Raw genomic sequence first — 14,695 nt, forward strand, 5'->3', positions numbered from 1 at the left:
GTTCATCCCACACCACTCTCCCTCCTCCTCCTTCCTGTTGTCCGACAGACAAGCAGAATGTGAGGGCCCACTCACTGACACGAATGACTGAATGAATGATGAGTGAATGTGAACTAATGAAGTAAAGGTCTCTTGTTGCCAGAGGCTGCTATTTGGTGGCTATTTCCTATGGCAGTGTCCCTGCATTAGATATTATTGTCATTAAAACTATCTTCAGCACCTTTGCTTTAAGAAAACCAAAATGGATTAAAACATTTTCCAGCCACCATTTTGAGTTGGGAAAACAGCAAGAAATGTATTTAAACATCTTTATTAAAGTCAGCATTTGAACTATATGAGAATGATAACTGATGTGCAAATAAGAATTCTGTACATTCTTAACTTAAATCATGTGGTGGGCCGTGCATTTCACACCTAGGTCTTCAGCAGTGTGACTTGAATTTGCCCACCTCTGAATACCGTCATTATGAAGTCACGGCTATAGAAACCATCAACAACATACAGAAATGCAGTATAACATAACTCTGCACCACAGACAGACATGTCATGAGGCCAGAATAAATGCCATTACTGAAGCAATGCTATAAAAACCCAATTAACACAGTTCAATAGGTCTCCAAACACTGCAGCTACAGCTGCTCCACACACATCATCTCCAACAGAAGCATCAACATTAACTCATAAAATGACAAAAACATAAACAAGAAAATATCTGAAAATGCATTTTACTCACTGAAACTGCCCTGAATGGTTGGGGAGCGTACCACATGGGCCTTAGAGCCCTGAGCAGCTTTTACTGCAGGTCATTCCCCTGCTCTCTCTCTGTTTCCTGTCTCTCTCCACTGTCCTGTCAAAATAAAGGAAAAAAATAAAACTAAAAAAAACTTAGGCAAGAAATACAACTGGGCAGACTTGACTTTCAGCATTGAGAAAACAGCTGTTAAATCTATACTAACATGTTTTAGCTTGTAGCTATAGATGAGGTTTGCTAGCTCTGACCAGTACGCTCTCTGACCATCCAATCAAATGACATGAAAATGCTGACATCATGGTAGGCCTGCTAGATGGGCCCTGGTCTCACCAACATGAAATCTGATTGGTTAAAGGATCCATGAGGCAACAGTTTCATCGCCATTCATTTTAAATGACAGGAGCCTGCTCTGTTGATTCTGAAGGCTTCAAGGTTAACTTGGCAACACAGGGCTGAAATCTGATTGGATAAAAGCTCCAACATAAACAGACTGTATGGGAAGCAGCACAAATGTAAGGAAAGCTATGAGATGTAGAGAATAGACTATTGGGAACAATTTAATACATATAATATTAATGGACCTATATAAAAATATAATTCAGTGATTGTGACAGTGTTTAGGCCAGCAGAGACAACCCACCACTGCATTGCATCAAATCTGCATCAGTAATTACTCAACACATTTCACCTTTTAGAAAAAATAAAATGAAATTGAAAGTCAAATTGAATACTTCAATCTGTATGACAGAGGACATAACCAACACACATTCAAACATAGTTTAAACTGAAAGAGAAACGATGTAAACAACATCAGAGGTTAACAATTTCTGAGACATCTGAAGATGAAAACCTGGGGCCTCCAGCAGCAGGACAGTGCTCCCACCACACCACAAAAACTGCTCAGAAATACCTCAAGGAACACAACAAAGAGCCTGAGGTGTTGACCTGTCCATGTATAATATGTAGAAATATGAAGAGCACACTGAGCTTGAAAAAAGCTTCTTCACAGTATTTCCAGGCCCTGTATGTGACAGACAACTCTTTATCATTCTGTGTCCTAACCCTTAATTAATTAAATCTCCTCTCCTCTCCTCTCAGGACTTCTCCCTTCAGATGGAACACTGGTACAAAGGAGCGAATGCTGATCAAGGTGACAGACAGAGAACCCAGCTTCTTGGCCCACCAGGGAAATGGTTACTCGCCTTGTGACCCCCCCACCCCTAGTGCTCCCTCTGGAGGGGGCACCACCTCACGAACCCGCCGTTCTTCCGGAGGAAACCCGCCCTCAGAACCCGACGGCTCCCCCATCCTCTACGCTGATCGCCGTCAGTCTCCCTTCCTGAAGCGGGCTGAGCTTGGTGGAACCGGCACCCACCGCCGCTCCTCAGCTGACTCCCAGCCTCCCTCGCCCCGCTATGCTTATGAACCCCCACTGTATGAGGAGCCGCCATCAGAGTACCAGCCCCCTCCCATCTATGAGGAGCCTCCCACTGACATGCAGCTGTCTGACTCCTCTTCTTTCTATGGCACTGGCAAGTCACCAGCTCGCAAGTCTTCAGCCCCCCTTTATCACTCCCCCAAACAGGGCCAGTCGCCTTATGGCCAGCTGGTTCTGACCAGGCAGAAGTGTCCAGAAAAGACCCAAAGTCTGGAGTACAGTCCTGTGGGGAAGGAGTACGTCAAACAGCTGGTGTACGTGGAGCAGTCGTCTTCCAGCCCTCGCTTTAAGACTGCTGACCGCCTGCTTCGTTACGGCACTACGGGGGGTTATGGTGGCTCATATGGGGGGTCCTATACTCTGCAGCACAGCCAGTCTCTGATCAGGGACCCCCGCCTACTGCTGGACTACAGTGGGGAGGGAGGAGAGGGAGGCCAGAGGTTGCTTTATGAGGACTCCATATCCTGGACCTCCAGCCAGACCCACTCCCTCTCCTCCTCTACAAGTGGTCCTGGGGCTTTCTCTCCTGGAGGCAACCGCAAACGCAAGAGTCGCAAGCCATCCCTCCCTCAGGAGCTGGCACGTTGTGGGGGCCCGGAGGGGGAGTTAACAGGCACAGCATCTGAGGCGATGCTGGCCCAGGCCAGGCTGGCATGGGAGGCCCAGCAGGTGATGAAACAGAGGAGCAGTTGGGACTCGGGGCAGGGAGGGGGAGTGGCCCAGGGTGGTGGCTCCAAGGATGGCTATGAGAGTGACGGGGCAGTGCCTCTGCCGTTACCAGGGCCGGTGGTGAGGGCGTTCAGTGAGGATGAGGCGCTGGCACAGAGCGACAGCCACCACTGGAAACGCAGCACCTTCGATCGCCTTGGCTTCCCTCAGGCCCTGCTGGAGAAAAGCCTCTCTGTCCAGACCAACCTGGCCTCCCCTGAGCCTTACCTCCACCCATCACAGGTACTGCTGCATGCTGGGAGTCTGTGTCCACATTTAAAGGATAATTTCAGTTTATCAGAATTTGGTGTTATTTTAATAGCCTGCTTGTCATTTCTATATTTAAATATCCATCAGTTATACGTCACTCCTTATGGAAAATATGATTGACTATAAATCAAAGGATTATTTGAATGTCTGGTATGCTGTGATGTTATTTGACAGTCACCTGACAATTTTCTGATGTTTCTGCAGATCTCTTATAGCTACAGAATAATCCTTATTAAATGATGAGAGCAACTGATCAGCTGGCATCTCTCACAGTGCAGCACTCACTCACACACTCACACACACACGCACACTCAAACAAAACACACACACACACACACACACACACACACGGTCAGTGAATGGCCCTGTCAGCTCTGATATTGTCCTGTGTTACAGCTCCACCCTGGTGCAAAGCTGTGAATGTGTCATGTAATGCTGCTGAGCTGTAGATTGTCTCATATAACAGTTGCACTGCTGCCTGGTCCAGTGAGAGACCTGCACTGGTACCATGCTCAGGGAACACACACACACACGCCTAGAAGAGGAAAACTGATTGAACTGACTGAAAAAGCTTCTGGAGAATGTAGTTCTTTAACTAGAACATCCCAGGTCAGAGTATACATGTAATGACATTATACATCCAGCACTGGAAACACTACTGTTCTTTTTAGTTTAATCTCTCATAATATCAGAGATTGTCTTTTTCTTTTTTTAATCAAAAATTCATTAAAAATCGGGCCCAGATTTAAATTATTTGTCAATATGTTTGATTGACCAATCCTAAAAGTTCATTTTTTATCTTGGAAACAGCAGCGGGCAAAACAGTCTCTGATGTCGTAGATTAGTAGCTGTTCTAGAAACTTTGTCTCATCACCACAGAGGTTATAAAGGAGTCTAGAAGGACTTTGGTAGTGCATGAAATTCACCAGCAAGTGGAATGGCCCAGTTATCATTGAAATGCATATGTTCAGGTTTAAAGTGCAAAGTAAAGGTGGAAATTTGAACGTTGATATTCCCTCCAGAACAGCTGAGGGTTTGTTGTAAAGCCGTCAGCAGACAGTAAAATAAGTGATATCTGAGAGTTCAAACAGTAAAGCAAGAGTGAAACCAGGGTTGAAAAGTTCTGGGAATTTTCAAGTTGGAAACTTTCCATAGGAATTAACGGGAATAAACTGGACTGCAAAATTACAGGTTAGCCTATAACAGGGAACTTACTGTATATGTAGTTGAAAAAAAAAAACATGTTGCAGCATAATGTTGGTTAAAACAGATTTAATTATTTAGTACTAGCACCTTGTTTATTCCAATTCAGGCACTGAACATGGAAATAGCACAGGTCTACACACAGGGTTAGCTCACATATTCAAAGAATACTTGTATATGTCTTAGAGTTGAAGTATTTGACTCTGAAAATGCAGTCATGTTAAAATGTCTTATCACTGATTAAATCGTTAGAAAATGTGTGTGCCAGAAATGTGTGATGTGATGATCAGATCTCACTCACAATGTTTAACATTTTGGTTTCTGTATGATGTGAAAAGGCAGACATGAAACAAACACACAAACACTAGCTGGTATGACATGTGCCTTTATCTGAGCCCTCAGAGGCCCTGTGGAAGCTAACAGGGCCAGAAAGCACCTACAGGAGCCAAGAGGAAAATAGTCTGATTGCTCCTCTGAATTTCTCTGCTCCCACATTTTTTTTTCTCTTGCTTTCTCTTTCTTTTTGAATTCTGCAACGCAACACTTCAGTTTAAAGCTGAGAGCATGAAGCGAGGGATATGCTGAGAAGAATCTGCCTTTGAAAGAAGAGAGAGAATAGCAGTGAATAAAGAAGAGGAGAGGAGGAGGGAATGAAAAGAGCTTTATACAGCAACAGAGAAAGACAGAGGAGGATACCAAAATACTCATCACGTAAAAACTGTAAACCACAAGCAAGGTTGTGGTGGGAAAATGTAAATTAACCTTAAATTTTCTAGACATTATCTGGCAGAGCTGTATGTGTGAATGCTAATATCTGTATTGGTCGCAGGAGACATCACCAGTTCCCTAGTATAAAGCCGATGTGTGCTGATGTGTGAATAGAGCAGGTCTGGAGAGTGAGAGTGGTGCATTGTCTGCAGTGCTGATCTCCTGCACACTCTACGTGCTGGTGCCACTGCTCACCATAACCTAACACAACATCGAGCAGGTGAGAGGGCCTCAGGTGCTCAAGCTGTGTGCTGCATGTGTGAGAGGGAAACGCCGGTGAGTGTCTCTGGAGTTCATTTATGAAAACAGCTTCAGAGACATGAGAAGAAAAATGAATCCCGTACAAAGCATTCTATTTTAAAAATAATTTCACATTTTTCAAAAACACTCATTCACTTTCTTTCTCATATCTGTGCACAAAATACACAGCTGGAGTCAGGATGTGTTTAGCTCAACATAAAGATTAGAAACAGGGAGGAGCAGCTAACCAGTAGGTGGCCCATTTTATCCAGAGTTCACTTGTTAACTTGTTGTTTGTTTGTTGAAACTTTACATGTGTAGCTCCACTACTGGAAAGGCTCTGGAAATGAGATTGTTCTCTCTAAATCGCAGCCTCCGTTGACCACATGGGGGCTACGCTGTAGACATTTAGCCTTTCCCAAAAAAGTACTGTGGCAGATGAGGAGGACTGAACAAGAACTTTTTTGGTCAAGTTTTTTCATAGTTGCTGCCTTACATACCGTTTTACCTTGAAGCCTCCTCAAGCAGGAGGACATCATAAAATATTCTTGTAACCATAATGTTCATTCAGTGCGTAATTTTTTGTTGATCCACAGCTGTTACTTAAGATTATTTTTTCAATCAAGACACTGAGGAATAAATGGACCCTTTGTTGCACTGAAATAACCTTGTGGATATTGACGTATTAACACGTCAGTATTAATCCCAGTCAGCTCCCTCTGAGTGCTGAAGAAACTTTCAGCTCTCAGGCCACTCTGATATTTTCTGTTTTGCTCTCTCCCTTCCTGTCTTTTTTTGTTCTCTCTGTTCTTTCACCTGTCAGTCGGAGGACCTCGGAGCCTGTGCCCAATTTGAGGCCAGTCGAAATGCCAGGAATATGATGCCGAGTGCCAGCTGTGGCATTTTCCCAGAGTTCACACTGAGGAAGCCCTCCTCGGAGACCGACATCGAGAACTGGGCATCCAAGCACTTCAACAAACACACACAGGTACTCAAGAGAATGTGTATATCTGCCTTTGATATGTTTGCATCATACACATCACAATGTACCTGTCTCTTTTTATCAATGATTCCAACACTGTATCTCTTGTTTGTATTTCTGTCTTGACCCTGTGTAGGTTTGCTGCAGTGAAAGACATGGTCATATCTGAACACTTTCTCTGTCAGATTAGAATGTGTTACTGTTGATATCTTGCTGATCAGCTGATCACTAATCAGGTTTAGCTACTGGAAAATACATGAGCTGAGCTTGAAGGCTCTTTCTTGACCTTGTAAACAGCAGCTCAACAAAACATTCTCAACACAAGGTCCTACTTGTTTCTGAAGACTGGGAGATGTGGTTGAATGCTTCAGAAACATTTTACCCATTTGTACATAGGTTTTTTTTCTCTGATGTCTGATGTCCTGTATCTGTGTCTTGTTCTCAGTGTTATCCATCTCATGATGTTTATTGAATATACTGACCTTTGACACATGAAATTAACCCCACCAAAGCTCTCACAGCATTCACTGGTTGTTTGTATCACTATCTTGTAATGATAATGATTTTCATACTTTAGGAATAAAAAGACATTTTGCAATAGGACTGATTGAACCTAAATTCTACACATCTATAAATCTTGACTGTCACTATGCGCATTAAATATTTCTTCATTTTCAGGCCCTGGAAAAGGAAAGTTGCAGTTCATCTATATTCAAAATTAATAAGAAATCCTCATATTAGCATTTCTTATTAGCTTTGAATATGTGGCTCTGTATGCAAAGATAAATGAAAGTATGAAATGAAATTAAAACGCTGTTCTCACTCTTCCAGTCATTCTACTGAAACAGGCTGTGGTTTCATTCATTGTTTGTGCTTTCAGTTTACTTTGAGTGTCTGATATGGTATTGATGTCATGCATCCCTTTGCTATCAGATCTAATTGTGCACTACTTCCACTGTACATTCCTACCGTTCATGTCATTTTCATTTTCAAGTAGTGTGAGGAGGGACACAAAATGGCAGTTGCCCTCTCAGTATCGTTCCTATTTCTCTGCTGCTCCTCTAACCCTCTCTGTTGCTCTCCTCCTTTTTCTCTCCATTCCCTCCTTGTTTTTCTAGGGTCTGTTTAGAAGAAAAGTGTCCATCGCCAACATGCTGGCCTGGAGCAGTGAGCCCATCAAGAAGCCAATGATCGTGACCTCAGACCGCACAGTGAAGAAGGAGGCAGTGGACATCTTTAAACTCATCCAGACCTACATGGGAGACCGTCGCTCCAAGGCCGACCCCCTCTCGGTGGCTCTGGAGGTCTGTGGACACCCTGAATCACTGCTCTGTCCTGGCTCATAGTCTAACCAGCTGTCAGATCCATTCAGCCATGCATGGCATACTTACATTAGGGCTTCAAGCTTAGATGGTAGCAACACCTTCATGTCTTACAGAGGTGTTATGCAGTGACTGCACTTTACAAACTGAACCGAGATCACTTGACTCTCCTCCTCTCTGCAGTACTGCTGAAGTACTGCTGAGGCTTCACACTGTGACGCTCTGTGTCCTTGTTTACAGTGTGACTTTGAGAGGAAGCTTTTAAAACACCAGGTCTCTATAAAACAAAAATGATGTAGGCAAAAAATGATCAAATGTCACCTTGAAAATTATCCATAAATGGTCAATGCAATGCCTTTCATGAATATTGATATATGTGGTGTTTCTGTGTAGAATGGCAGCTTTGTTAGAAGCAAGACAACATGGGAGAGGCTGATGGCTCAGCAGCTGTTAATGCAGTCAGCAATCACTAAAAAAACTGGTGATGATAAGTCTACCAGTTAGTTAATGTGGTTGAGGGTCCCAGGATTTTCAGGGTTAATATCAGAAAAAGGTGAAACACAATTTTCTAGAATCTGTCACCTGATGCCTCTGGGCTTCATTCTTGGCATTTGAGCAGCACTGTTGTGCACTGCTCAGGTGGCTGTGAGTTGGCGTCATAAAGCCCGACCACCTCCTCTGAAGTCTTGGGAATGTGTTATTGGGGAATGTGGTGATAAGCCTACATAAATGCTTTTAAAATGCAGAGATGCTTCTGGAATAACAGGTAGCACAAACATGTATAACATCACTGGTCTGAAAGTTTATGAGCAAGTGGATATATGATTAATGTAGGAAATTAAGTGAAATAAACTCTGTTATCATGTAGGGGTTAGAGTTTCTGTGCAGGTATACACATTCTCCCATCAAGTTTGTTGTTTATAAATGTTCATTTTATTTTTTCCCCAGGGTAGTGGGGATTCAGGCCCTAACTGATGTGTATGCAGTGGTTATAAGTTAAGTTATGGGGCATTTTCATGCCTCCCTCTGGTATTAAGTAAATCCAACAAAACAGTTTAATGGTATAGTGGTGCTCAAAAAATTGCGCCAGTGAAAGAGAAAATAAAAAAATAGATTTTAGTGGAACATCAGCACATAGTGGCAGATAGACAATGTCAGCTGAATCACAGCTGAACAGTTAGTAAGATAAAGACCCGTTAGGTGGACTGAATCTCAGTAAATAGTGTTATAAAGAATACAATCTAGACCTGCTCATTATAGAAAGTGCCCTGAGATAACTTCTGTTGTGATTTGGTATTATATAGGTAAAACTGGATTGAGTTGAATTCGCATAGGGGTATTCAGATGATCAAATATGACCACCAAGAGGAGGTACAAATTGTAACACAATGTCTACACCTGCGCCTGCGTAGTCAAAGCAGCACGTTAGCAGAGCAGCAGCAGCTTCAATCCTCTCCCAGCATCTAGACAGGATGTGTTCATGCACCGTATGGAGGGTAGACACCAACACACAGTCACTGTGGTGACATGCGTAAAATAGAAGAAAACAGATAAAAATATGCTGTGGGTCATTATTACATATGTGAGCAGCCTGTGTAGACAGATGATAGATTAACATAGTCGTGATCTGTTGTATCAGATGCTCTTGAGTCACTGAGTCCTCCTCCTCCTCATTGATATAAATGGCTAAATATTAGACAGCTATCAACAGAGGAAGGAAAGCTATACTCCATCACTCACCACCTCTGCTTGTATCTGTTAGGTGGTGGTGCGTGGATGGAGTAACCAGGGTCTGCGTGATGAGCTCTACATCCAGCTGTGTCGTCAAACCACAGAGAACTTCCGCTATGATAGCCTGGAGCGAGGCTGGGAGCTGATGGCTATCTGCCTGGCCTTCTTCCCCCCCACACCCCGCTTCCACACCTACCTGGAAGGCTACATCTACCGCCACATGGATCCCCTCAATGACACTAAGGGTGAGGGAGCAACACACTAATACAGGCTTGCAGGGGCACTTTGATTGTGTATTATAGGAACTTGTAAGTTTTCTTAAGTTCATGAAATGGTGATCTCAGTATAACTCTCTGTCCATCTACTCTTCTTTCAAGAAATCTTACTGCTATGATCGCTATGAACTTTGTTTTAGATATTCATGGTCTGTAGAGGATGGTTCCCAATCAGAATTTTCCCTCAACCATTGCAGCAAACATTCTTACATTTATTCAGAGAGCTCTCGTTGTTGGACACCACTTTTAAACTTTTGGAAAGAAGGAAAAGGAAAGAAAGAAATGAGTTAACTAATGTTCAGTATTAATATCATAGATCTAATCAGTCTAATATCTGAAGCCTTAACTTCTGATTCAAGGGATCCTTGTTCTCTGTTGCAAATAAACACACACAATGACTAGATCTAAATATATGTGATTTGATTAACTACCTTCCACTAACATAGAAGAAATGATAAAATGAAAATCAAGATGTAAAGATGATGAAATTAACATGATTAACTAACAGCTGGTAATATGAGGAAAGTAATATTTTTGAAGCAAATAGGTTCAGGCTATGAATTGTATCATCATCATAGAAGATGAAATAAGACACATTTTTTGTCCACCTGAGTGGAAATTTGTCTTTGGCCTCTCACCATACTTTTACTGTTACTGAATCCTCAGGTTTACAGATGAAGTTGAGTTATTTCAGTGTGAACCCAGCCACGAGCAGGTACTGAAATGTTTAGCTGCCTTCTTAGCTTGGGGGACTTTGCTGGGGGACCTGTGTCAGCAGAGTCTGGAGCCGGCAACAACTTCAGGTGCAGATGCTGAAGCGTCCTGTTGTTGCTACGCAACTGTTCCACCGGTCTGTCTCAGCAGTTCTGAACGTCAAAGACTGTCCTTCAGCAATCTGTTGATGATGGAATAAGTGCACTAGTTACTGTGCTGAACTTTAGCAGGATCATTTTAGAAAAACTTCAAATCTTCAAGAAATCTTCAAGGCGACAACCCCGGATTATTAAAAAGAGATGATAACGATACAGTATACTCAGACACTTCCTCTGGCTTCATTTGTTATTGTGTAGCTTGTAAAACAGAGGAAACCACATGCATGCATGGACAGAAGACAACGTTACTTGAAGAGCACGTGGTGAGAGAAAGAGCAAAGACATGAGGACAAAATGACAGAGATCAAGTCCATGACGAAGGAACAAAAGTCAAACTCAGGGGTCTGTACTGTTTTATCCCTGGGGAATGTCACCTTTGATAACGTAGTCTCTGCCAATCAGGAGCGAAAAATTATTTTGTTATTAGACTCAATTTTTAGAACTAGGTCATATATTTGCAGGTATATGGAGTACCATAATCAATTAAATCATTACACAAGACGAGATATGGAACTTGATGGCACTGTTACTGGCAAGAAGAAAAAATCAGACAAACATGGGTCATAGGATCAGCAGATCAATCACAGTTAGTACTGCCTGATCTGTAAGAGTCACAGTTCTTTTCAAGTTTCTTCTCTTGATAAGTGTTTCCCTGCAGAGATCGAACTCTTGTTGAACTTGTTTTCATTCTGGATTTTGATTGTTTATTCCTATGCTGGTCTCATATCCAATAGAGTTGATCTCCTAGAATTTGACCTTTGCACATGTCATACTTTTCCTCAATGTGCTAATAGCTGATCTGCTTTGTAATTATCTCTAATTTCTGTCCACTGGATGGGACATCAGGACTGGATCGGGGTTTAGGCCATAATTTTTGTTGACCTTACTGTTAACCTAATGCAGGCTCTCTGGTGCATGTCCATTTACACCCATGAAAGAGTTCACAGTGGGGGAGATGAACTCTTGCCAGGCTGATGTACCATGGTCCATAATATTGTGTCGCTTATATTCCCTTTCAGTCAAATCGCAGGGTACATATAAACACATGGTCATCCCACAGTTCTTATGCTCTTCACCTTACTAAGAACACCTTCAGCATGTTCGGCTAGCTAGCTGCTGCTGGTCGGCTGTTTCTCAAGTGCTAAATTTGAGTTTTCTGTTTTGCACGAGCTTTGTGTTTTGGTACGAGCACCAAGCCCACACAGGCCCCTGACCTCAGGGCTGTGGTTTCTCTTTGCATGAAAAGGACCAGCACTAAGCATGTCCCGTCTCTCTGGTTATTGTTCACGCTAGAAGAACGTTGACCGAGATGAATTTTTACTTCAAGTGGATATTTTTGGAAAAACCAATGAAAAACATTGTCAGTGTAGATTTAGCTGATACATTCAGTATGAAGGTTTAGCTACTTTGCAGATACGTTGATTAAAAGTGTTCTCTGGTCATACTGATAAGATTCTGTGCAGCATTACATTTCAACATTATATTTGTACTCGCAAATTAGTCATATATAAACAGAACTTTTACGAGACAGTGAACATGTTGTTTAATCAGACTTTTGCATTGTTTGGTGCAGTCAACATTGCAGCCTCCAGGAGACACTAGGGGTGTTAGAGACACTGCATCCTATTTACCATGACACAGCTCCACATTCTTTAGTTGGTACATGTCTAGACAAGCATTTCGCATTAAAATTGTCACAGCACAAGCTCATCAATGCAATTATATAGATTCTGCATTTTGAAGTGGAAGGAATGATTTTTTTTAATGTGGGGAATATTGATCTGACCTACACTCAGCATAGTCTTTGGGGAACTCGCGGATGAAATATCAGATGAGATGGAAACTGATACAGATACACAATCCAACAAATATCTTCAGAGCAGTTGCTACTCTTAGTCTAAACAGAAAATCAATAACCAGCAAAACCAAATCCCATGTAGAATGTCAGCTGCTGCATTGAGCTCTAAATTGAAGGCCAACATGCCAGCTACAAAATAAAATCCTGCAACCATTACCCATGAGCAGGAGACACAGTTAGAGACATTAACATCGGCAGTCTTATGTAAACTACCTTTCACTGCATTTTAAAGGTGTTCCTGTTTCTGTTCTGTCTCTAAATGTCAGGCAGAATGAAGCTGTACTGGTACTCTGCTTCCCCCTACAGGTGGACAGGGTGAACAACACATTACTCTCATCTCCCGCAGGTAGCTCAGTGCTAATGTAGGGCAAGTGTTTTTCAAGTTGCCCTTGACAGATGCTGAGGAAGCTGACCAGTGTTGGAACAGAATAAAATCAGAAACCATTCCACTTTGTTTTGAGCTTTAAAAGCAGAGCAAAATATCACATTGTTGGTTTAATGAAACAAATTGAACTCAAGGTCCAATTACCTACAGGTTAACAGCTGTGACAGTTGATCAGACTGTTTCTGACCGTGACATTATTCTATCAGTTCTGTTTGGAGGTCAAGTTAGGTCAAGCTTTGATGTATTTCATATTCTCACAATATGTTTTTATATGGATAGAGTTTGATCTCTACATTTTAAGTAAGCAATAATGTCAGACTTTGATAAATGAAGTTATAATTGTGTAATTGCCTTACTTACTTAACCTAGTAGTGCTGACCTTACTTACATATCACTCTGGTTGGATATTTGGGACACTGTTAAAACATGAAGGGGTATGGGGATAAGGAATTATTAAGAACTTATTTCATAGTTATAAATGGTTCATTTGTATTTTAAAAAGTCCTTTTCCAAAGTCTGTTTCTATCTCAAAATGATATTTTTCCTAGTAACACTTTCACTTTCTATTTCAAAATGTCACTTTTCATGACAGCACTGTTGTCCACTCACCTTTCGTCCAATCTCATGCCCCTTAAACTACCGTTCTCAAAAACTGCTACCAGAATTAGCCAGTTTCAGCCAACAGGAGTTAGCTTCAGTTTGATGCTCAGTAATAACCTCACAGGCTGGTCCACCTAGCTAGGATGCATTAGCAGCCTTCTTAAGTTAAAGCTTGAAAGCTAAAGAGATTTAGTCACTGAGTCTGTATACTGTGTTTGTTTACAGCAGCAGCCTCTAGCTGCTTCATTCAGTATAACATCAGCATTGTTGTGGATGTGGCTAACAGGTGCTAACTATAGGTGCTAAACGAGGGAGAGGGGTGATTGGCTGAAAGGTGACATCACCACTGTCATATAAAGTGGTATAGAAATACATTTCTATAATGAAATAAAAAATGATATTCAGTAAAATTCATTCATCAAATTACATTTGACAGTCACCAGTGACTGGTTCACTCATGTATTTTTACTCAGTTATAGAAAATGATGAGGTTCCATAAAGGAGGAAGATAGAGTTGTGGTGTTGGTCAGACAACATTTCAGACTTTATTTCACCCACTTTATTTCAGGTTTTGTGTGGAGGGATACATTTCCATGGTAACCTGCTGTAAACATGTGGTTAACATATGTAAAGCTACTTTTTAGAGATATCCTGAAAACCAGACTATTTTAATAAAATAAATCTGGATTACCTGTTAATCTGGCTTCATGAGAAAAAAAACTACTGCGTAGTCTCTGACCCTGTCCATGTTATTCCAACTTCCTGAACTGAAGGACATAGTTTGAACCAGAATGTGTATATACAAATGACAAGATAGAAAATCTCCCAGTGATGCAAATACAGTATGTCTTTATCTCTTCTCTCTGTTGCTCCAGGAGTGGCCATTAGCAGCTATGCTAAATACTGCCACAGGAAACTGACAAAAGCTGCACTGACTGGAGCCAAGAAGGTAAGCAGCTTTGTCTGTCTTCATGTTGTGGTTTCTGTTCAGGTCAAACAACAAAGCTCACTTTCCCTTTTTCACAAGAGTTAAACCAGGTTAGTTTATCTCTGAATACTTTCCAACTTCCCTGCAGCAACCTTTAGTCGTTGAGGTTGTGATATTGTGTGCAAACATGAATGCTGACACATGCTTTCACAAGAAGAGATAATACACTGTATGTGCACGTTAAAAGTGAGTAGTTAGACTGTGCTCAGTCTCCTGCATGGAGCAACCAGGTGAACTGGAAATATTTTGTGTCACAACCCAGATCTTTAACATTGTTGCTGGGTTTCATGCTCTACAACTCTGT

At 41.8% G+C, this 14,695-nt stretch overlaps 1 protein-coding gene across 1 annotated transcript in view; it reads left to right on the plus strand.

Annotated features, from left to right (window-relative positions):
• arhgap39 (Rho GTPase activating protein 39) overlaps window positions 1-14,695 on the plus strand; it is an 80,374-nt gene that overhangs the window by 57,043 nt on the left and 8,636 nt on the right. The window contains exons 3-7 of the mRNA XM_051077266.1: window positions 1,850-3,140; window positions 6,202-6,366; window positions 7,479-7,664; window positions 9,445-9,658; window positions 14,279-14,352. Coding sequence (XP_050933223.1) covers window positions 1,850-3,140; window positions 6,202-6,366; window positions 7,479-7,664; window positions 9,445-9,658; window positions 14,279-14,352 — 1,930 coding nt within the window. The remainder of the gene's footprint in view (window positions 1-1,849; window positions 3,141-6,201; window positions 6,367-7,478; window positions 7,665-9,444; window positions 9,659-14,278; window positions 14,353-14,695) is intronic.

This window comes from Lates calcarifer, linkage group LG17, assembly GCF_001640805.2.
Source record: "Lates calcarifer isolate ASB-BC8 linkage group LG17, TLL_Latcal_v3, whole genome shotgun sequence".
Taxonomy (NCBI): Eukaryota; Metazoa; Chordata; class Actinopteri; family Centropomidae; genus Lates; species Lates calcarifer.